This window comes from Dama dama, chromosome 19 (genome assembly GCF_033118175.1).
Source record: "Dama dama isolate Ldn47 chromosome 19, ASM3311817v1, whole genome shotgun sequence".
NCBI lineage: Eukaryota > Metazoa > Chordata > Mammalia > Artiodactyla > Cervidae > Dama > Dama dama.
The window spans coordinates 54621785-54645139 of record NC_083699.1 but is presented as its reverse complement, the minus strand read 5'-3'; the positions used below and the strand labels follow the sequence as shown (position 1 = coordinate 54645139).

Genomic DNA, 23355 nt, shown 5'->3' with positions numbered 1-23355 from the left:
CCCTCCACCCCCCACCATGAATCCTTCCATGGCAAATAAAAAGGAGCACAGATGGGAGATGGGTAAGGCTTTCAGGATCCTTGAGCAGCCCTTGAGCAGAGGTGAAAGAGGCTGCTTTACCCCAACCTAGAAGCCTTTGGTTGTAGCATCGGTAACCACTGAAACCTCCTTCCTAGGGTCCAGAAGTCACTGGTACATAAAGCAAAGACACAGCCCAATTATTGTTGATAACTTCTTATGTTAGTAAACAATCTTGGTATTTACCTATCACTTCCCCATCTTTTATCTCGGTAATCACAACAATCCCACCAGACAACTTGTATTCTACTCATTTTCTACATGAGGATTGAGTAGACACTGAGTGGCATCGCCCAGGGTTACACAGTAAGGACTGGGCAAGACTGAGTTTGAACCTTGGATTTCTAACATCAAGTCTGGGATGCTCACCGTTAGACCACAGCCAGTAGATCACACTGTGAGCTGCTAGAAACCTGCACTTGGCCCCCTAACTGCCACACCTCTTGACATTTGTGGCTGTTGGGAGGATGTAATAAATATTTTAGGTCTTCTAGACACCAACCTTGTCTAACTACAGGTGGCCATGGAGAGTCTATGAAATGCTGACTCTCACATTAACCTGCAGGTTGGCACCTCTTACTTCTGAAACTTCTGGTACCAAAGGGTGGTGGGAGAACTTCAGGTCTGACATCTAGACAGGTTTTCTAGAACAACTTACAGGTGCAGCCTTGGGTTTAGGGAAAAGGTGCAAAAAATAGTGCAGTGTTGAGGGGTTAAGGAGGCAAAAACTTAGGTGAGTGAAGAGAGGCCTAGTGATTCTGACCTTTGCAAAGACAAGATCATCTGAGCAGGAAAATGTAGCATCTACCCTCTCCGCTCTCGGATAGGCAAGACAACAACCCAGGTGTTTCTTTTCCTTCTGAAAGTGTCAGCCACATGGCAGATCTTTACAATCTGCCCTGGTAAGTGAATGATCAGGAGCTGGGCAGATCTGGGTTTGAGTCTCAGCTTTTGCATATTCTAGCAACATGGCTTTGGGCAAAGCCCAAATCTCTTTCAGTCTCTCTTTTTTTTTTTTTTTTTGGCATCTGCTAAACGGCAAGAAAACAGCTTCTCCCCTAGATCCTCCAGGGGACAATCAGCTCAGCTGATACCTAGATTTTAGCCCACTGGGACTCATTTCATGCTTCTGACCCCCAGAACTGTAAGATGAAACCTGGGTGTTCTTTGAGGTCACTGAGTCTTTGGTAATTTGTTACAACAGCACTTTCCCACCCTAATTTTGACTTGCAATTCTCCCACAAAGCATTCCTGGGTCTCTTCCCCTTTTTGAAAACTCTGTGTGGCAGACCTGTCTTTGGGACCTTGTGGGATATATTTAGGCCCCTGGGGCCAGGTCCTTTGTTCAGGGTCCCATCAGCTCCCCACTTTCTTTGGAGACCTACCTGCTTCTTCCCTTTTCCCCATAGCTCTACTTTCCTCCCTTATTCTATGGGGGTACAGTCATTTTTGCTTTGAATCCACATTGTTGTCATCACACTTTAAATTTCTTAAAGGAACAAACTGCCTTCTTTCTGTTCTTTAAGCCCAACAAATGACCACAACTCAGTTGCCCCTGCAAATGGGTGCTGGGTGCTCACGAGGCTGCTTCCGGCCTCTCCGGACATTTACCCTCTACTCTCTATATGTACCTGCGTTGCCTGAACTTCCACCTTTTACCGTCTGTTTATCTGTGCCTAGTTTAAGTGGTAACCCAACTGGTCAGGAGCAGTATCTGCACATTCCAGGGAGAGACTTCATAACATGCTGAGCCGGCTACGTGAATGAGGCTCCCCTCTGTGGAGGTTGTGCATTAACTCCAGACTCTGGCTCCACTCTGTCTAGTGGGCAACTGTCTCAGGGAAGAAATGACATTTCTAAGCCTGAAATGACATTTCCAACCATAAAGAAATGAATGGCATTCTAATCAGAAGCTACGCACAGCAATCTTGTAACAATGGCCCCGTTTCTTCCATTCACTCATGCAATACTGATAACACTGGTGATATCCACCATAGGCCCCACTCATAAATTTCAGCTCCTTCAGCTTCTACCACTAGCCAATGAACAGGTTCAGTTCAGTTCAGTTCAGTCGCTCAGTCATGTCTGACTCTGTGATCCCATGAATTGTATGTAGCACGCCAGGCCTCCCTGTCCATCACCAACTCCCAGAGTCCACTCAAACCCATGTCCATCGAGTCGGTGATGCCATCCAACCATCTCATCCTCTGTCATCCCCTTCTCCTCCTGCCCCCAATCCCTCCCAGCATCAGGGTCTTTTCCAATGAGTCAACTCTTCACATGAGGTGGCCAAAGTACTGGAGTTTCAGCTTCAACATCAGTCCTTCCAATGAACACCCAGGACTGATCTACTTTAGGATGGACTGGTTGGATCTCCTTGCAGTTCAAGGGACTCTCAAGAGACTTCTCCAACACCATAGTTCAAAAGCATCAATTTTTCAGTGCTCAGCTTTCTTCACAGTCCAACCAGTAGGGGGAAATATTTAGAGATGTTTAAGATTACTTGTAAGGTTGTAAATACTTACATTAGAGTATAACAAAGAAGTTACAATTTAGCAAGGTCTGAGTCAGATAGAAGGCTTGATTTCCACGGATTCACTACACACACCAGGACTTCAGCCAAACTGGCTCATTTGTTATCTCCTGGGCTCTTCACTCTTCTAAGGCTCTACTCCCTGATCTTTCCTTTCCTTTTACCTGGAATGTCACTCCCACTTTCCTCCCACACCCACCCACATCTATTTGATGCATGGAAACCACACAGACCCTGTGAGCATTATCTCTTACCTCCTCAAAACTCTGATGTTCTTAAGATCTTATTACATGCGTTATAATGATTTGGGAACACAGCTTCCCTACTAAAGCCTGAAACTCTAGAATGCATCAATCTCCTTTATGTATCTTTGTATACCTCAAAATGCAAGTTGTGTCACATAATACATTTTGATTTAGAGCCTGAGTGCATGAAGTGGATAGTTAATTAATTTAATGAACAAAACACTGAGAGGTGTGGATAGCTATAATTCCAGTGTAAAAGCCAAAATAAATCACCCAAACACTTACCCTGCATTCCTTCCAGAGAATCCTCACGGAGGGAGAGATCCATTTTTTAAAGTGTCGGACACAGCATTAAACCTCGTAAATACTTTCTGCGAGCCACATGGGGCTGAGAAGAAGCACTTGGGCTCTGGAGTCACGTAGACCAAACCACCAGCTCAGCTCTTCCATTTACTGGCTGTGAGACCCCAGGGAACTTAATTTACCAATTTAAGCTTGTGTTTCTTTATCTGCAAAATGGAGCCTCCTCAACCGTTTTCTTTTTCTACCTAATTGGGTTATGAAAATCACATATGTGTATGTCAAGTCCCTAGTAGAGTAACACATAGAAGGAACGGTTAGCCCTTCTTTCTCCTACCACCCCCCGCTCAACATGACAGAGTATTTATAATTTGCCAGCTATATTTGAAGATAATAAGACCTCCTGAAAATAATGGTTTTTAACAGCTGCCCAGAGTCTAAATGGGAACCAATTGCCCACTCCACCCACATGTTTTTCCTCTGAGCTTCAGTTTGCCATGACCAAGGGCAGGAAGAACCATATCAAGGACCTCAGGGTGCTTTGTCACCTCCTCAGGTCTGTCCTGGATGACTTTGGGCCTCAGTTCATCACTCAGAAGGATGCGGTCTGTATGTTGCACATCTTAAAGAAATTGATAATCCTTAAAGTTGATAATCAGACTCAGACCGGCTTTACCTTTTTTTTCTGCTTTATGAAATTACAGTGATTACTGAACGTAGTAACGAAACATCCTCCATTGCTAAATGACCACCTGGCTTAGTTTGGATGCTTCAGAACACAAGGAGGCACGATGGTGTGAGTTAGCTCTGCTGTGGAGCTTGCAGCAGTCTTTATTCCCTGCTCCTATCCACTTGTAATGTTCTCAACTGTGTCCACAGCTTGGAGAAAATCCTGAAGATGGCCAAAGACGACTCCACAGTTCGTTGCTTCCAGGGCCTGCTGATTTTTGGAAATGTGATTATCGGTGTAAGTAATGAGTATTTTCCAGGAAATTCTGCTCTTCCTGTAATCATAATTTTAGATCCAACAAAAGTGAGACTTTAAAGGAAAATAATGAGACAGTGACTGATTCCCTTCATCTTTTCTCCCTTTTAAGAAATGTATCAGTAAAACATGCTAGCTAAAATTTAGCAATATGAATAATCCTATATAACTATGTCATAGAGCTTCCCTGCTGGCTCAGTGATAAAGAATCTGCCTGCAGTGCAGGAGATGCAGGAGACTTGTGTTCAATCCCTGGAGTTGGGAAGATCCCTTGGAGAAGGGCATGGCACCCCACTCCAGTATTTTCGCCTGGAGAATCCCATGGACAGAAGAGCCTGGTGGGCTATAGTCCACAGAGTCGCAATGAGTCGGACATGACTGAAGCGACTTAGTATGCATGCAACTATGTAATATATCAAAACACTATGTGGAAAAAGAGAGATATTTTCCTCCAAGCTTTGAACACCAGAATCAAAAAGGAGCTATGCCTACCATGGTTAGCATCCAAGTATCCTCAACACACACACGGTGGTGTCTTTCCTTTCCCACCTTGGTTTGATTTCCGTGGACTCTGCTATTGGGGACAGGTGTCTGCATCTTCCTGTTCTGGTCACACTGGAGGCCAGGACTGGGATGTGAGAGTAGCTCAGAGGCCAGGCTGCATGGGCACAGTGAGGTGAGAGCTCTTAGGAGTCAAGATCACTGGCTCTGGGCCCAGCCCTGCCTGACTCTGGACAAGTCATTGTCTTTCTGGGCCAAGACCCTTCATCTATAAAATCAAGGGAGCAGGAGAGATAACCACCAAGGTTCCTTCCTCCTCCAACATTGCCTGGTTCTCTGGCACTGATAAACACGACCAGGACCAGTTTAAGTATTTATTACAGTCCAGGAATTAGGGTGGTGGGCAGTGGGAATGGAAGTGAGAGACGATCTTCCTACAAGAAGTCATTGTTCGAGTGGTGCATGCCCCCAAGAGTTTTATGGATGGTCTGAAATTGTCTGGGTCTCCTCCCAAAGCCTAAGGTAGAGAGAAATGTGGAAGGAGGCATGAAACCAATTCACAGGATGGAAGGGGCTGTTTGGTTGCCTGCAGTGAGGAGTTTAAGTCAGCTGCTTACAGCCTATGCAGCCTATGCAGGGGCTGCCCCCCTCACATCCCTTTCCCAACGCTGCTCTCCTGGCCCCCAGCCTGACAGAACCCCGTCTGCCCACAGATGTGTGGCATCGCCCTGATGGCAGAGTGCATCTTCTTTGTATCAGACCAAAACAGCCTCTACCCGCTGCTTGAAGCCACCAACAATGACGACATCTATGCGGCAGCCTGGATTGGCATGTTTGTTGGCATCTGCCTCTTCTGCCTCTCTGTCCTGGGCATTGTGGGCATCATGAAGTCCAACAGGAAAATTCTTCTGGTGGTAAGACCTGAAAAGTCTGTACACTTCTTTCCTGGACCAATTTTGATGGACTGCTTCTTCTCCCCTGAGCACAATGCTTTGGTTTCCAGTGGGGTGGGTGGAAGCAGGTGCCAGGTGAGGGGTGACTAGAGGGGAAGACCCTCCCTGCATGTGGGGGCAAGGATGCTCTCCTCTATCGCAAGTCCAAGAAAGTCCAGTACAGGGAGGCTGAAGGGGAGACACCGGGGGGGTCACCGACTAAGTACATTTTAGATCTTGGCTTCTCTGACTGGTGTCTGCAAGTGTCCAGCAGATACAGCCAGGAGCTACACAGGCCAAGGGAGAGACAAAGTGAGAACTCAATGATCAGATTTTTTTTCTCCTGAGAACAAGTAGTTTAAAATCTTATTATAGTAGTAATCAAGTGTCAATATGTTAGGATATAAATCACAAAATATGCATAAAGTTTTAAGAGAAAGCATGAGCCTCCTTAGACATTTTTTAGCTCAAGGCTGATGATTTTGTGGAATGGCCTACACTTCCCATCTTGTGCATTCACTCTGCTTTTTAGGGACCCTGGAAACACTTGCTGGGCTCCAGGTAGAGATGAGTTTCAGCTCCCACTTGCCTATGAAGGCTCTAATTCTGGGCACCCATAGGGACGTTTCTGCCCCAAACTGCAGACAGCAGGTTGTGCCCTGACTTTGCAGGTGGAAGCAAATTTTCAGCCAGCCAGGATAAGAACCCTCGGTACTAGCTCTAAACTTCCACTCCCTCTACCCATGTTCAGGACAGCAGTTTCTCACCCCAAGATGGGGCCCCACTTCCTACCCAGAACTATCTCTCTTAACCAAAGGCTGCAGGACCTGAGTTCCATCTTCATGGAACGAGTCCAACAAGCTAAGGTGCCTGTTGGTTTGCTTTTCCTGTGGACTAACATCACGCTGGTACCCAAGGAATGTAGAATATTTACATTCTCTGGGTCCTTAGTGTGAGTTAGTTCCAGGGCAAAAGCACCCACCTTTTCAGGGTGGGGAAAGGAATGCAGGGAAAGGTGTCCTTAGAGGTGAGCTTCAGCCGCGGCCTGGTCTCACTCTGAGCCAGTTGTGTGTGCATGGCACAGCTGGGAACACCCTTGGCCATGCCTGGCAAGGAGACTGAGCCATGCACCCTCCATGTGACTGGAGGAGAAACATCCGCTCCCTGTGTCTCCTTTCTGGAGCATCTCTAAGGGGGTTCTGAGCCTTTTTAAGGGGAGCAAGCAAAGCTCTTGACAAATAGCAAGGCAACAGCTATTACAGTGGGGGACACTGTCATGACGCCTCTGAAGGGGCTCTGGCTGTTAACTGGGAGTGAACAGTAGCCAAAGCCTTTTCCTGGGTGGAATGGTTAGGGCAGCAGAGGTCCAGCTCTGAGAACCCATCGCCCCTGCCCAGGTAGGAAGAACGGTTTTCTCTGCGCCCCTCCCAGAAGAACCTGAGGACAGTAAGACTGTGCAAGGCTAAGGATGGCAAAGTAGTCCCTGGTCCACATTCAGAAGTCATTTGTCCTTCAGTTATTCTCCAGCCACAAACAGGGGCAGTGCACTGTGGAGGCATCATGAGCATACACACACCCCACCACACACACACACACACACACACACACACACACACCAAAACACACAATATGCTGTTTTACTCAACTGACTTGATGCAACTAGGGTGGGAGTAGGTGAGAGAAGGTGCTATCAGAGAAGATACATCAGTGGGTGTATCAGACACTAGGTAGAGCCTGTTCCTTTCTGATAAGACTGGACATTGTCAGGAGGCAGGATGGATATTAAACATGGCCCTATTCAGCTTTTTGTGACCCCGTAATCCTAAATCTTCAGTAAACCATAAAGATGTTCCCCAAAGAGAGGGAAGTTAGGAGGCTCTACCTAGTCTGATACACTAAGACTGTCTTGTCAGCCATTGAATGAACACACAGAAACACCAGTTCATTATCTTGTATGTTTTTCCCCAGTTTAAGTGGAAATGCAAGCTGCTGAACTGAGAAAGCTCTGTGTTCAATAGTCTTATATTCTCTGGGGAAAGAAGGGACTTGAGCTGATTAGAACCTAGCACCAAATCTGGCTCCAATCACTGATCAGTGAGGGTTTGTTGAATAATTGTGTAAATGATTACATAATTATATTTAGGCAAATGTGCTACAGAAAACATAATAATTATTTGTTTTTAAAAACTCTTTGGAGGTAGACATAATTTCTTAATTCCATTTGTTTCCTTTCCAGTATTTCATCCTGATGTTTATTGTATATGCTTTTGAAGTGGCATCTTGTATCACAGCGGCAACACAACGAGACTTTGTGAGTACAGCCTCCAAAAGAGGAGCAGAAACGACTGTATGAATCATCATTACCATGATAACAATACAATAACTGACATGCATTAAGCCCTTACCCTGCACCAGGCATTGTAATATGCACATTAATAACAAATATATAATTTTTCTCCTCACGATAACCCTCTGAAATAGGTATTAACACTATTGTCATTTTATAGATAAAAATAAAATGAGACTTAAAAAGTAATTTGTCCAAGGTTACACAGCTGGTAAATGAAAGAGAGGAATCCTGAGTCCAGGCCATGTCCAGGGCCCAAGCTTGCACTGCCATGCCCTTCACCACTCTGCCACAGCCACAGGTCTTCCACCAGGATGATCAGTAATCCACTGGATCTGAGACATCTTCCTAATTCAGCATCCTGCTTTCTTTCCTTTCTCAGTTCCCTGGCTTAGGTCACCCTCCAATGCCTGTCCACCTGGGTTTCACTGGGATGTGTTTGGAGATGGGAGTCTTCTCCCCACACAGGCACTTCCGCCACCCGGAACAACCTCACACCCAATCCCGACCCCCACCCCAGGCTCTGAGCTCAGTTTTATTTAGGAGATAATGTTCAGCACCCCCAGCCACAGGCTAAGCATCACTTTGCCTCCTTGAGGATTAATATACTAACTCTTCCTCTTGTGTTGCCTCCTCGCACCATAGTTCACACCCAACCTCTTCCTGAAGCAGATGCTGGAGAGATACCAAAACAACAGTCCTCCAAACAATGATGACCAATGGAAAAACAATGGAGTCACCAAGACCTGGGACAGACTCATGCTCCAGGTAATACCTGCTGGGGAGATTCCATTTTGTACCTAAACCAGTATCCAAGGGTGTATGGGTGGTTAGGAGTGAAGTCAAAGTATGGGGACCACAACCTCCAAAGGGGCTTCCTTCAAAAAAGACTTGAGAGACTTCCCTGGCATTCCAGTGGTTAAGACTCCACCTTGCAATGTGTGGGCTTCCCTGGTGGCTCAGACGGTAAAGAATCTGCCTGCAGTGCAGGAGATCTGGCTTTGATCCCTGGGTTGGGAAGACCCCCTGGAGGAGGGCATGGCAACCCACTCCAGTATTCTGGTCTGGAGAATTCCATGGAGTCACAGAGTTGGACACAACTGAGCAACTTTCACTTTGCATTGTGGAGGACACAGGTCCAATCCCTGGTCGGGGAGCTGAGATTCCACATGCCACAGAAGAATTGAGCCTGCATGCAGTGACTACTGAGACCGTGTGCCACAACTAGAGAGTCCGTGCCCTGCAACCAAAGATCCCACATGACACAACAAAGACTTCATGTGCCGCAACCAAGATCTGATGCCCCAGAGTAAAGGAAAATTAAAAATAAGGAGAACCTTGACATAGCAAGGTCATCTGTTTCCTCTCATTTACTGGCAGGGACATATGACTCAGTGGACCCCTAGATCTATATTTTATGTTTAACCATGACGTTGATTCGCTTCCATTTATAGGAGTAAAAGAAATGTAGATTACTCATATGTTCTGCTTCTTAGAACTCAGGTATCACTTATTAAGAAAGTGTTGCCTCCGCCCCACAGTGAACTCAAGTGGAAATTATCTGTGTTGCTTACTGAGTGCCTTTTCACACCTGTGGTCTAGTCCTATTCTAGACTCAATCACCCAGTTTTTTCTAACTGGTAGTCATAATCTTATATCCAAAGTTACCTCAAATACCATCAAAAGTACAAGTCTTGCAGAATACCCATTATCATACCCACATGGCTATAAGAATGTACATATTTACCTCCTACATACGCCCTTATCTGACCCAACTCTGTACAGCCCTCTCCCCCTTCCCAACCAACTACCAACGTTTCCCAGTCCATCATCAGCAAACTCCTTATAGCCTTCACCCCTTCTTTGAACTCTCTTCACAGTCTATCTTCTAAAATTTCATTTAGTCTAATATTCCTGTTCTGTAGTTTTTTAGCCCATTACGACCTCCAGTGTCTTGGTCACTTTCTCATTTCCTATCACTATTCTGACTAGAGGTCAAGTATTTTTTTCCCCCACTCAATTAGCAAAGAACTAAGCTTTTTAAATGAAAATGTGAATGGTCACACATTTGAAAGATCCACTTACCAACTTTTTAAAGTCTAGTCTGAAACAAGTCTGGTTCAAATTTAACCATTTCTCCTCAAAATTCTCACGTCAAATTACAGAATATCTTTGGTGAGATATTTTCTATAATCCAGTGCCAAAACAGGATACACTTTTTTTTTCTGTTGAGAAGTCTTTTAATTTTAAGATTTCTTTAACAAATAGAAACATCATTGATAATTTTCAGACTTATTGATTTACCTAAGTAGTTAACCAGACTTTGCATTTTATACCCCTAATGGATTCCACTGTGAATCCCTCTGAATTTTAGGTTGTCAAACATCTCTCCTATGTGAAATCATAAACTGCTCATCCTATAAACCTATATTTGCCTCTACTAAGATAAAAAATACAATATATTAAGATTGAAATTATACCTATAATATACCCAAACAACTATTGCTATTAAAGTTTCATCAATAATTTAAACATTTCAAATAACTGATAATTAGCCTTAATATTAATAGTGTGATTTGGAGATAGTTCTTTTTTTTTCAAATCCAAATTTATTTATTTTTTCATTTATTTATATTAGTTGGAGGCTAATTACTTTACAATATTGTAGTGGTTTTTGCCATACATTGACATGAATCAGCCATGGATTTACATGTGTATGCTTTTAAGGTAGCTGCTTTCTCACCAAGTTTGCTGAATATATTTGTCCTAACAGTTGAGAGATGGCATAGTTTTAATTCCTTCCCTTGAAACATTTTTGCAGATTTTATAAAAAGGAAGGAAGGTGATATGAAATGTGTTTTATCCTCTATCCTCAATTCTATCCAGAGTGACATGAGCTATGTATTAAGTGATCTTTCCTTCCTATGTAGAGGCATAACCATGTGCCCCTAGGTTTGGTTGTTTTTTTCTAGTTTATTTTCACCCATTGTAAAAATAATACATAATTGCTCCAGAAAAAGTTTTTAAAAAATAGAAAAGTAAAACAAGAAGAATTTCTCATAATTTCTTCACCACAAAAATTTTAATTTTATGATTCTCAGTTTGCTCATATGTAACATGAGAATAATTATAACTCTCTCACCTTATTGTATCAAGATACTAAAAATGATTAACACTTATTAAAGGTTTACTAGGGGCCAGGGACTGTGTAAACACATTAAAGGTATTAGCTGATTTAATCTTCACAAGCTTATGAGTTAGGTGCTCCATCTGTCCCAGTTTTGCAGTTAAGGAAAATGAGGCTTGGAAAGTTTAACTTGTCAAAGGCTACAGAGCTCATTAATGGCTAGTAAAGTAGTAAATATAAACACATTTTGCAAACTCTAAAATGTAATACCTTAAAAAATACCATCAGCTTTCATTTGCATATTTTTAGTAAACAGTAAATAGGGTATACTTTCCATCTCTTCTTTCTCCATGAAATCTCAGTTGCTACATGGGTGATTTTGTCAAGGATCATGGGAGAGAATTTTGTATCTCGTGTGCTGACAGGACAATTGCTGTGGTGTAAATGGCCCATCAGACTGGCAGAAATACACCTCCGCCTTCCGGACTGAGAACAGCGATGCCGACTACCCCTGGCCTCGTCAGTGCTGTGTTATGAACAACCTTAAAGAACCTCTCAACCTGGACGCCTGCAAACTAGGAGTACCCGGATACTACCACAATCGGGTGAGTCCTGTTCCACCCAAGACCTGCCAGAAGGTTTATCTGTTCTTCATGAAGAAAATACTAGTCAACTGTAGGTAATAGTCTCTCATTAAGGAATTCTGCATCCTTCTTCCTAAACCCCATGTTAACTATTTCCTTCTCTGTTAATAAAATGTAAATGCTAATCCAGGGCTGATTTAGGAAAATTTACATTTTAATGAAATGAACAGAACATGAGAACTGCAATAGCAAAATCCAATTTATTTAAATGAAAACTATTTGTACAATGTATAGAATTAGTATTTTGAAAAAATATTTACATCAAAGATTTGGTCTATTTTTGCAAAATGTAAATTGAAAGAGATGACATACAAAAGGAACATTTGCCAGTTCCAAAGCAATGGCGATTGCTGAGGGTAGATGCAGTAATGATGCATCCCCTTCCTTATTCAGTGGTAAGCTAGGATAGTCTTCCTGAAACATTCGATTGGTGATTTGGGTAAAAGGTGGTTTACATACAATTGGTTTTTGAAAAAGTGTTTCCAGCTTGATGAGAATGATATGATAATCATGAAAACTAACATTTACTGAGTACTTATCAAATGCCAGACACTGTTCCAAGTGCCATACAGATATTAATTCATTTAAGGCTCAGCAGGTAGTGCCACTTTGATCCCTATTTTACAGAAGAGGAACTAAGATATAGAGATACTAATAAGTGCCTTGCCCAAGTCATGAGACTGGTAGATAGAAGAGTCAGGACTCAAATGCTAGCAGGCTGGCTGCAGAGCCCAGACTCTAAGCCAAGAAGGAACTTGGTGATCATCCCAAAAAGCCGTGAAGAGAATCCTCATACACTTGAAGTCAGCCTCTAAAATGCTTACACTGCTGTGCCAGTTACCACTTCCAGCAAAGCTACTTGTGTGCCAGTACTTTAAATAATTGAGAAATGCCAGACTCTTCAGTCTCAGAAGAAATAATACAATATGTACTTTCAGAATGAAGGACAAAGCACCGCTGTTCATCATGCCTCCCCTCCTCACCCACCCCTCCACCCACGCCTCTGGAAGGGCACCTGGACTAGGATTGGTTGCATTATCCCAGAAAAGGACATGGGAATGATACAGATTATGTTGTAGAGTTGTTCAAAGAAACTCTCACTTAGCCTTTCAGCAACATTGTTTTGGTATCATTTTAATTATATTCAGACTGCTAAAAAAAATTAATGTATTGCCTATAATCACAATATGCAATATAATGATCACTTTGAAGAATGATAAAATGCTTTTAACATTTCAACCTTGGAACTAGCCCATGCAGATGTATCTTGATTGGACTGTAATTCCATACACATTGATTATGTCTTTGAAAGAGACCAAAAAGGATGTTTGCCATCAAAAAATTGATTTATTTCATAGCCACACCATTTTCCCCTACACACAGAATATTCTAGTAATGAGGGAACTCTACACTCCTTTTGACACTTTTGTCTCGCCCTCCCTAACAGTCCTTGGCCTTACTACCTCCTCCACCGACTAGCTACACCACAACTATAAATTCACGTCACTCAATCATGCTCTCTCACCCTGCATTCTGAAATTCATCTCTGTCTGACTCCCTGTGCTCCTACTTTCTCAATCCCCCTCACTCACCCCTGACTAACTCTCTTATCTACATTTTCCTCCTGATTCTCCCTCCTCTGATCTCCCAGATTCCCACACACCACCACTCTCTCCAAGTGACGGGTCCTGCTAATTCTCCTATAGCACTCTCTTTCCACAAAGCAAAGTATGTCACCCCAGTACCTCATATCAGTTCAGTTCAGTTCAGTCGCTCATTCATGTCTGACTCTTTGCGACCCCATGAACCGCAGCATGCCAGGCCTCCCTGTCCATCACCAACTCCCGGAGTTTACTCAAACTCACGTCCATCAGGTTGGTGATGCCATCCAGCCATCTCATCCTCTGTCGTCCCCTTCTCCTCCTGCCCCCAATCCCTCCCAGCATCAGGGTCTTTTCCAATGAGTTAACTCTTCGCATGAGATAGCCAAAGTATTGGAGTTTCAGCTTCAACATCATTCCTTCCAATGAACACCCAGGACTGATCTCCTTTAGGATGGACTGGTTGCATCTCCTTGCAGTCCAAGGGACTCTCAAGAGTCTTCTCCAACACCACAGTTCAAAAGCATCAATTTTTCAGCACTCAGCTTTCTTCACAGTCCAACTCTCACATCCATACATGACCACTGGAAAAACCATAGCCTTGACTAGATGGACCGTTGTTGACAAAGTAATGTCTCTGCTTTTAAATATGCTGTCTAGGTTGGTCATAACTACTTTACTTCTATTATTGCAGCTGATATCTTGAAAAACAAGTATTTGCTTGCAAGCCTGTTTTGTCCATTAGTCTCCTTGAGGGCCATGCATCATTCAATTCTGTATCTCAGTACTTAGCATAATGCCTGGCACAAAACAGGTATCAATAAATGTTTTCTAGACGGTCAAATGAAGAGGTGAATGACTTTTTCTCATCCACATTGTATTGGCCTGGCCAGAAAGTTCATTCACTTAATAAATACATTGTTCAATGAAATTCTTGATGAAGATGAAAAATGTATCTTTTATTTTCACTTAAAACTGAACAACCCAGTTTTGAGGCTATCCAACAGCTTTGTGAGATCTACAATTCATGAAGAAAGGTTAACAAAATAAGGGGCATTATCAAAAGGGTAGTAATAATAGAAACCCACCAAAATGTCACACAGCATGTCAGATGCAAATACATACATTCTTACATCATGGTTCATCTGCCCCGAAAACTCTATGTGCAAATTCTGATTCACTACACCTCAAGAACATTATGATGGAACTAAGGAAGATGAAGGTAAGCACCGCTACAATGAGAAAAAGGCATCATGAAAGGTACTAAATGAGAAAGGGTGAAAACCTGGGACTTTTGTCTGTAAGCTTCATGAGGGCAAGACTCATTTCTACCTTGTCACAGTTGAATGCCCAGCCTGGAGCCTGGCACCTGGCATAAGTGGGCTTTTAAACATATTACTGGACAAATGACCACCTCCCAGGATTGTCAGGGGGACCAAGTGATAGATGGATAGAAGAGTGTTTGTGAACCATCAAGTGGGTCACAAATAACATCATTGTAATTATTTTCTATCATGTTCCATTCATCCTAACCAGGTGCCCACTTTGCGCCAGGCACTTGTTCTAGGTTCTAGAGATTCAATAAGGAGCAAGATAAAGTCCATGCCCTCATAGAGCTTGCACTGTAGTATAGGAGACAGACCACAGACAAGCTACCAAACCAATACACAATCAATTCCAGGTAGTGGTAAGTGCTATGAGCAGAAATAAAGCAGGAAAAAGATATAGAAGATGATGGGAAGATAGTTATTTTTCTCTGGTTGTCAGGAAAGGCTTTATTAAGATACTTGCACAGAGTTCTGAATTAAGTGAGGAAAGGAGACCCTCAATTAAAGAAAATTGAAGAGAGTTCTGAACAAAGGAAGTAGCAAGTGAAAAGGCCCTGAGGTGGGGGCTCTCAAGGCAATCCATTCGGCAAGGCCAGAACAAGTAAAGAACAGTAGGAGTGAAGAAGGTAGATTTCTTAGGGCCTAAAGCTTTTCAGATTTGTGGAGAGGTATTCTCCTTTGGAAAAACAATTTAAATGTTTTTGCATACTATGAATACAAAATTAGGTACAGGGCTTTGAAACGGTCTTGCAACTAAGGAGCCCTGAGCCCAAGCTTTGCAGTAAGATAGCCTCTGCTAGCAGTGGCTGGGGCCACAGACAGAGGCAGGGCCGTTTCCTACAGCACCTCATCGGCCATCATGAAGACTTAGAATTTCATCTTAAGGTGGTGGGAAACCTTTAGAGGGTTCTGAGCAGGAAGGCGAAGTGATCTGACATGTTTTACTAGGACCCCTCTGGCACTGTATGAAAACTAGTAGGGTACCAAGGGTGGACTTGGGCCTCAGGGAAACCAGCGAGGAGGAGACTGTGGGAACCCTGGAGTGAGGCCATGGTGGACCAAGGTGGTAGTAGGAAGTGATACATGTTTGGATTTGAAGTGTATTTTAAATCCAAACAGATGTGCTTAAGAGAAAAACAATTAAGGATAATTCCAAGACACATCTGAGCATCAGGGTGAATGGAGGGGTCAGGTAGATGGAGTAGGGTAAATGAAGAGAAATCAAGGCATAAATAGCAAAGCCAGGGCATGGGAGTGGATGAACAAGAGACTGGGGCGGGGTCAGAAAGGACAGAACTTCAAGTGACCAATGGTAGACACTGGTCAGGGCATAAACTTCAAGGTCGGCCTTTCAGAGACATTTCTCTCTGGATCTCAGTGGTTCATAAAACCAATCTGGTCACTGCATTTCCTAGGCATTCCTGTGATTTCAAGGGCTTTAGCAGAGGCCACTCAGATGGCAGGTCTAGCCCTATGCGTGTGTATTACTCCAGCACTTTGCATAGAGACTAGGACAGAATGCGCTATGTATAAAACTAACCAGATTATGGCATACATGAATGAATGAATGACTCAATGAGTAAAAAATGAATCACTCTTTTGCAAACACATGGCGGCTCTTCTAGAATCCTGTAAAGATATGTTAAGTACAATGTCAAATGAGAATTCAGAAAGTACTGTATAGGAGTTCCTCTAATGATTAAAAAATAAAACCTAATTCTCATTAGCTAGAAGCACTTTTATTGAAAAACAAATCAAAGAATGACTGCCTTCAAAAAAATCACCAATAAAATCTTTGGGGAGAGGAAAAAACCTCAAATTTTATTAAGAATACTTTACATTGCCACATATTCAATATGAAAATGTTTTGCTAAAATAGCAGCACCTTTGTTAGATCGAATGAAAAGAAACAGAAATAAATATGATATAGAATAGTTGTTCATCAGGATTATTCCTATTTCTTCAGTACAGCATAGTTAATACCTGGCTGTCCACGGGGATATAGAAATAGCCTGGTCATGTTAAACTGGACTTTGGGCTGGCGTTGATTCAAATCACCTTCCCACCATCTTTTACCTCTTTTTTCTGGTCCCTTTCATGCGGATGTGGAATCGCCCACTCCTCTCCAGGGCTGCTATGAGCTGATCTCTGGACCAATGAACCGACATGCCTGGGGAGTTGCGTGGTTTGGATTTGCCATTCTCTGTTGGACTGTGAGTATTACCCATCGCATGTTTTATTTCTGAGAGGATTGTGATGAGGAGAGACCTCGAGACTGTCCCTGGTTAACTCAACCACACTAGACTGTCTAGAAACAGAAGCTCAGACCTGGGAGCTTGTCAGCAGGGTGCTGGCACCAGGGGAAGGACAGTGGATTTCCGGGGGGAGGTAGGCTTGAACCTCCCCTACCAACCAGGTTCTTCTCTGGCTGACGGGTACACTTGTGTCTTCTCCATCTCTCTAGATCTTATAAATTCATTACAAGTAGATATCAAAGACTGTCATTTCTCTAGATGCCTCCTGCCCAACTCTCACCTGCCTCCCTCCTTACAAAGGGCTGCCTTCACCAGTCTCCCCTGGTCCTTCTGCCCACTTTATTTGATCCACATGCAGCTAGGAGGGTGTAACAGTGGGTCTCAGTCCTAACTGCACATTAAAACCTCATGGAGGAGCCGGAGGGGAACATACCTGAGCCCCAACCTCTGAGATTCAGATTTCAGTTGATTTAGGGGCAAGACCCAGGTCTTTCGTTTTTGTTTTTGTTTTTTAATTTTCCAGATGATTCTAATTTGTTGTCAGGATTAAGACCCATTGCATTCAGAAAGCAGTCTCAAACTTTTGGTTTCAGAACGCATTTTCACTTTCTCAAAAATTACTGAGGACTCCAAAAAGATTTTTATCTATGAGGGAAATTAACCAACTAACCCTGTTACAAATTAACACAGAATTTTTAAAAATATGTGTTAATTCATTTAAAATAACAATAACAAACTATTACATGTTACTATGAACAATATATTTCTGTGGGAAAAAAAGACTATTTTCTCAAACAAAAAGAAAGCGAGAAAAGTAGCATTCATTTTTTTTACATTTTTGGAAGTCTCTTCAATGTCTGGCTTTTACTGAAGACAGTTGGCTTCCCATTTTTCATCTTCATTTAATCTGTTATAATATGTTGCTTACACTGAAAGATTTGAAGGAGATCCATCCTACACACTGATATGTAATTGAAAAACAAAGAGGAATATTTTGGTAATCTTATCTGAAAATAACTGAATATTCTTCTTTGGCACTACATAAAACTGGTCAAGTAGTAGTAGTTTCTTAAAGGTTAGTTGTAATATGGAATCTGAAACTTCATCAGAGGACTTTTAGGGCTCTGTTACATTAAAGTACATTACATTGATGTGTCTTGCAATTTGCACAAATCTTTTACCCATTCATTTGGGAAAATACTGGTTCACTGTGTGACAGGATAAGCTTCCATGGTGGCTCAGTCGGTAAAGAATCCACCTGCAATGCATGTAACAGGATGGACTCAGTCACCTCTGCCCCTGTGATACTTAAGGCAAGATTATTCTTAAAAATCCAATGTCACCTAAGCTTGAATGAACCTAACATAATTTTCCCCCCAACTACAATGTTTCTAGAACCATTCCTTATTTATTTTTATTTTTCTTGTATTCTAGTTCTGGGTTCTCCTGGGTACCATGTTCTACTGGAGCAGAATTGACTATTAAGAATGAAGTGTACCCACCATACCACTCCCCACAGTGACTTTGGATTTGGTGCTGGAAATGCTCTCTCCTAATGTTCTACCTTTGTGCTGCCCGGGAACTTAGGCATTCTTCCTCAAATTGCCAAGTCAGTTGATAGGGAGTTCCTTTAGGCTCTCAGACTCCTGAAATTTTCAGCACATGTGTTTTCACCCTGATCTAGGAGTCTGCAACACTGTTATAGACTGTAGGAAAGGGAGGATTTAGGATAGTAGATAATAACTGTTCCCATCTTTGTTTATTTTTAATGTGGGGGCATAAAGACATTTCTAGGAACCTATGTTATACTGCAAGCCAAGTCTGTATTGGGATAGCAAATCTGCCTGTATTTCTCACTGCTTTCTAAAAGTACCCTTCAAAGGCTTTCACTGTGTCAGTGTTGTCCCAGTGAGAGAATTAAGGAGAAGATTGCTTATCTTAACTAAGGAGAAATTTTGCCTTTGTTCTATGGTAGCTCCCACCTACAGACTCAAGTGATTCTCTTAAAGCTACCTTGGGAACCCTTTATTATCCAAGACAAGGCCTGATTTTGAGCAAACAGTGGTTGAAGTCTCCTCTCAGACACTGCAGAGTGATTCATGCTGGTAACCTCAATTCTCCCACTAATTAAAAGTTTGTGAAGTTTTGGGACAAAGGAGAGACCTGTTACATATTTACCACCTTCAACCTAAAACTGCTTTCCAACAGGGAAGAAGCAAGCCAGCTGTTATTTAGGTGGTTTAGGGTGATTTGTGCACTGCAAAATACCTTTCTTCTGATATGTTTCCTTTTGTGATCCTGAAGGAATTTCTTGTAACAACATTTGTCTTTATATAAATAAAGAGGGTTTTAAATATGTTCACTTCCTTTTCTTTTTAGCACTGTCATAATCGGTCATGTATGAGTCTAGCAAAATGGGTTTTCCGACAGAAGAGCTTAGGAGGCTCACGGGAATTAAAGTTTAGGAGATGGAAAGTGCAGTAAGGTGTGGCTTCCGGTGGATACTGGGTAATCTGACTGTACATTTAAATGGTTGGAACTTCCAAGTTTCTGTTAATGTTTTGCTCCCGCTACACTTCACCCAGAAGTGGGAATGGGGCTGCTGCTCCTCAAATCCTTTCCCCCTGCATCTCTGACTCCAACTGCTCAGCCGCACCCTCCATGAAGAAAATGTACCTGGCATTTCAGGTACTCCCACGCAATAGCCGGGTCCCAGGCCTCGACTTTCTTGTGCATCAGACTGAGACCCAGGCAGGGAGGGACAAAGCAGGCTGGGATGGCACCTTGGCCCGCACCTGGGTGGTAAAGCTGGAGGAGGACCCTATTCCCCGGACAGGGGTCAAAGGTTCCTGTTATGACACACCACCAGCTTGCCCCTCCCTGGCCTCACCTGCCTCTCTAGGATAGAGCTTGGTGTAAGATAAATGACACCTGCACATGGCTGAGAAGTTTCTCTGTGGTCTTTTTGAAGAAAGGAAGAGAAAGAAGCTTTCTGGGCAAAGCTTTGAGATGCCTCTCCCACCTCCCTTTCCATCCTCTCTCATGTGTTCCGGTGTCTTTTTCTTTTGCCGCTAACTGGATTTCCCAGTGCCCTCAAGCCTGAGCAAATCCTGTCTCGGACCCACTCCTGCCTTCCATCTCGAAGGCTTCAGAGCTCTTTCCCTACAAAATTCCATTCTCCTTGTGACTTGATCTCAGCTGGGTTAAGGGAAAGCGTTTTTGTAAACTAATTCATACTAAAGTGTGAGTGACAGCTAGTCTATACTCTCTTAATCTTCTCTGTAGATTTTTTCCTGAATAACTGAAATGGATCTTCATTGGTAGAATCCAGTGCAGGAATGTGAGCTGGAAAGAGCTATTGTGGAGGAAGATGGCCCACTGACTGCTGGTTAAATTTTACCCCCTGCCTTCTCTATCAAGAAGTAACTAGAAAAAGAATGGGCTTCAGTTGGTCACTACCCACCAACCCCTCTCCAGATAGCCTCCTACCACGTAAGACCCTGACCCCAGGTAATCAATGTGTTCAGCCCCTGGCAGTTGGGTAGGACACATCTTTCAGCTGAGACAGACCCGGGCCTGAGGGCTTCCCTGCAGAGAGTCCAGCCATTCAGGACTCCGCACTTCCTGCTACCGGGTTCTGTAGTTTAACCTCAGAGCAGCTCCTCTACCCAGTTCCTGCGTCCACCCTCTCCACCTGCCCTGGAAGCCAAGCCCTACCCCTCTTCCTTCTGGGATGGAAGTGGGGCTCACAGCAAGACCCAAGCCACACTGTTCAGGGGGGACTTAGACCCAGCCTCATTAAGGCCCCCACCCACCCCACCAGTCCAGGGAGAGGGATGACAGCAGGAGAGCTGGGCTCTGGATTGCTGGCTGGAGACACACGCAGACAAAACCATCTCGAGAAACCTCCTGCTTCAACAGGCCTGCTTATCGGGTAGGGTGAAGAACAATTACCACCAGACTGACACTGAAAATGTGTCAGGCTGACCTTGGGGTAGGTCTTACCCAATTGCAATACTGGACGGGTCATCACGCTCCTCGGTTGGCTGTCTCCTCCCCAGACTGTTACTCAGGCTTCTAGCAGGCTGTTCGCCCTGAACATTAGGAAGCTCATTTTTTTTTTTTAGCACTGTAAGTTTTTCCCACATCAGCTGGAATAAGCAGGGACTGCTCCTAATCTATGCAGCAGACCAGGTAGTTTCTGGCTACCCATAAAGGAAAAAAGAAATAGCAACAGTCATATGGGTTTGAAAGTTGAATCTCCTCTTAACCTCCTCTTAACCTCACTCCAATTCCTAGCCCCACCAGACTGACCGACAAGCCAGGCTGTGGTTGAGGAATTGGAAGCTGAGCTGCTTTCTCATTTCTATAGAATGAACAGTCTCCTCTCTCCTGTGCCTAGTTTTTCTTCTCTGCTCCACCTCACTCAGATCCTTATCACCTCCTGTATGTGAGACTCAATCAAAGAAGAAACACAGAGGGAATTCCCTGGCAGCCTGGTGGTTAGGACTCACTCTTTCACTGCAGGGGGCCCAGGTTTGATCCCAGGCTGAGGGAACTAAGATCCTACATGCTACAAATGTGGCCAAAAAATTAAAAATTATAAAAATTTTAAAAGAAAGAAGAAACACAGAGGAGACTAGTTGTGAGCTACTGAGTTTGCTTTCACATGTGACATTTTTATCACAAAGCTCAAATGGCCACATCTACTGAGTAGAGCCAAAACATCTTGGGAAAAGGCACATTGCTGAGAAATGTATAACTACCAGACCCCTTCCCAAACCACCCTCCCCGGAGACCCCAAACAATTCCAAAAACAGATGCAAACACCTTCTTTTATAAATAAGATAAATTGCAAACTTCTGGGGTTAGACAGAAGGTTGCTGCCATGTCCTACTTTCTAGTGGTATCCACCCTGAGGCTCTCTCAAAAAAGACAGTCCCTGACTTCCAGAAGCCAGCCTGGCACTCACTACCACACCTTGCTATTCTTCTGCTAGACCTAAACAATTCACAGAATATCAGCTTCAGATAATCTCCCATGAAATGAGACAAATCAAGGCCACTTCATAATTCTGTCCAAGCACAAAGATAAGGTCACTGTGCCACTCACAAAATGCCAAACACACCCTTTTTTGGCTAAAGTAAGTGACTGCTACGTGTTTGTAATTACAGCCCTATTCTTCCACTAGTCCTTCCCTGTGGGTAAAATGTGTTGATACACAATCATAGAACTGCCCCTGCTTTCTGAGAACGTCCACTACAGAGCACGTCCAGCTGGCTTAAACCCTCCCCAAATGACCCACCCCAAACCCAAATGCTCTGATAAGACTGGGTCTGACTCCCTTTTCCTGAGACACCTCGAGGTTCCCCATGGTGTGTTCTCGAGAGCTTTTGCAATGAGTCAGCATCCCACTTACTTATCTGCAGATGTGTCCCTGGGCTTCTTTAGATAGACAGTCTCCAAATAACTCTGCCTAGCCTTATTTCCTCTCTCTGTGTATTTGTTGTTTTGTTACCATGAAGTGGTGAAGAACACGAGCCCTGGAGTCAAAAACCTGACACCCAACCCCAGCACTTCATGACTCTGGCAAGTCAGCCTCTTAAAACCTGCTTCAGAAAGACAGGTCTCACGGGGGACTGGGAGGATTCAGCGAGAAGTATGTGTTTGAACAGCTAACAGCCTGTAAGAAATACCAACAGGAAGTTATACCATAAATCTGGTCTGAAGATCTCTGGCCCATAATCCCACATGCGAACTAATATCATGTTACTTCAATTCACTGCGATAAGCTTAATGACCAAACATACTGGTCTAAATTCACTGGCCCTCAAACAATAGCTGTGAGTAAGAGTTTTTCAGCAAAACTCTGCTCAATAGTAAAAGAATGTACTAGGACATCAAGATAAGGCATTTTAATGGGTTCATCTCAAGTTTTGTATATTATTTCCAGAGTCTTGTATTATTGTGTATTATTATTCCAGAGTCTCATTAACACAAAGATCTCTGCCCTTTCTGCCTTCACAGAGAAATCTCATAATCTCCTGAGTGTTCTGGGGCGGGGGTGGGGGGGACTAGACAGTGGAGTCAAGAAACCTGGGTTCAAATCTTATCTCTTCCTCTTGCCAACTTTGGGAAGTTACTTGAATCTGCATTTTCTTTACAGTACTACATATTTACCTATAAGATTATTGGAAAGTTAAAATTTAAAAACTGAGGAAAATTGAAACAAAGAGCCAGCATTCAATTATTGCATCCCAACCTTCACCAACCTCTCGGCCCAAGGCCCCAAATCTCACACACACACACACACACACACACACACACACACACACACATCACACTCCCCACATACGTACATAAGATTCAATCTTATTTGAGTTTTTTACTTCAGCAGCTGTCAGTGGAATAATGGAGGCTTACCTGTAAAGTGCACTTCCTGGGGGCCAATAGGCCCCCTCCTTTGTGAGAGACTGGTC

At 43.3% G+C, this 23355-nt stretch overlaps 1 protein-coding gene across 2 annotated transcripts in view; it reads left to right on the top strand.

Annotated features, from left to right (window-relative positions):
* UPK1B (uroplakin 1B) overlaps positions 1–19232 on the top strand; it is a 29302-nt gene extending 10070 nt beyond the window's left edge. Inside the window, exons 2-8 of one of the 2 annotated variants that reach the window (XM_061167109.1) lie at positions 4036–4123; positions 5356–5556; positions 7811–7885; positions 8567–8689; positions 11474–11653; positions 16751–16834; positions 18311–19232. In XM_061167109.1, the coding sequence (XP_061023092.1) occupies positions 4055–4123; positions 5356–5556; positions 7811–7885; positions 8567–8689; positions 11474–11653; positions 16751–16834; positions 18311–18361 (783 nt within the window). In that variant the 5' untranslated portion in view covers positions 4036–4054 and the 3' untranslated portion in view covers positions 18362–19232. Of the gene's footprint in view, positions 1–4035; positions 4124–5355; positions 5557–7810; positions 7886–8566; positions 8690–11473; positions 11654–12630; positions 13258–16750; positions 16835–18310 lie in introns of those variants that run through there. The other variant, XM_061167107.1, reaches the window with a different exon arrangement.
* The last annotated feature ends 4123 nt before the right edge of the window (positions 19233–23355 follow it).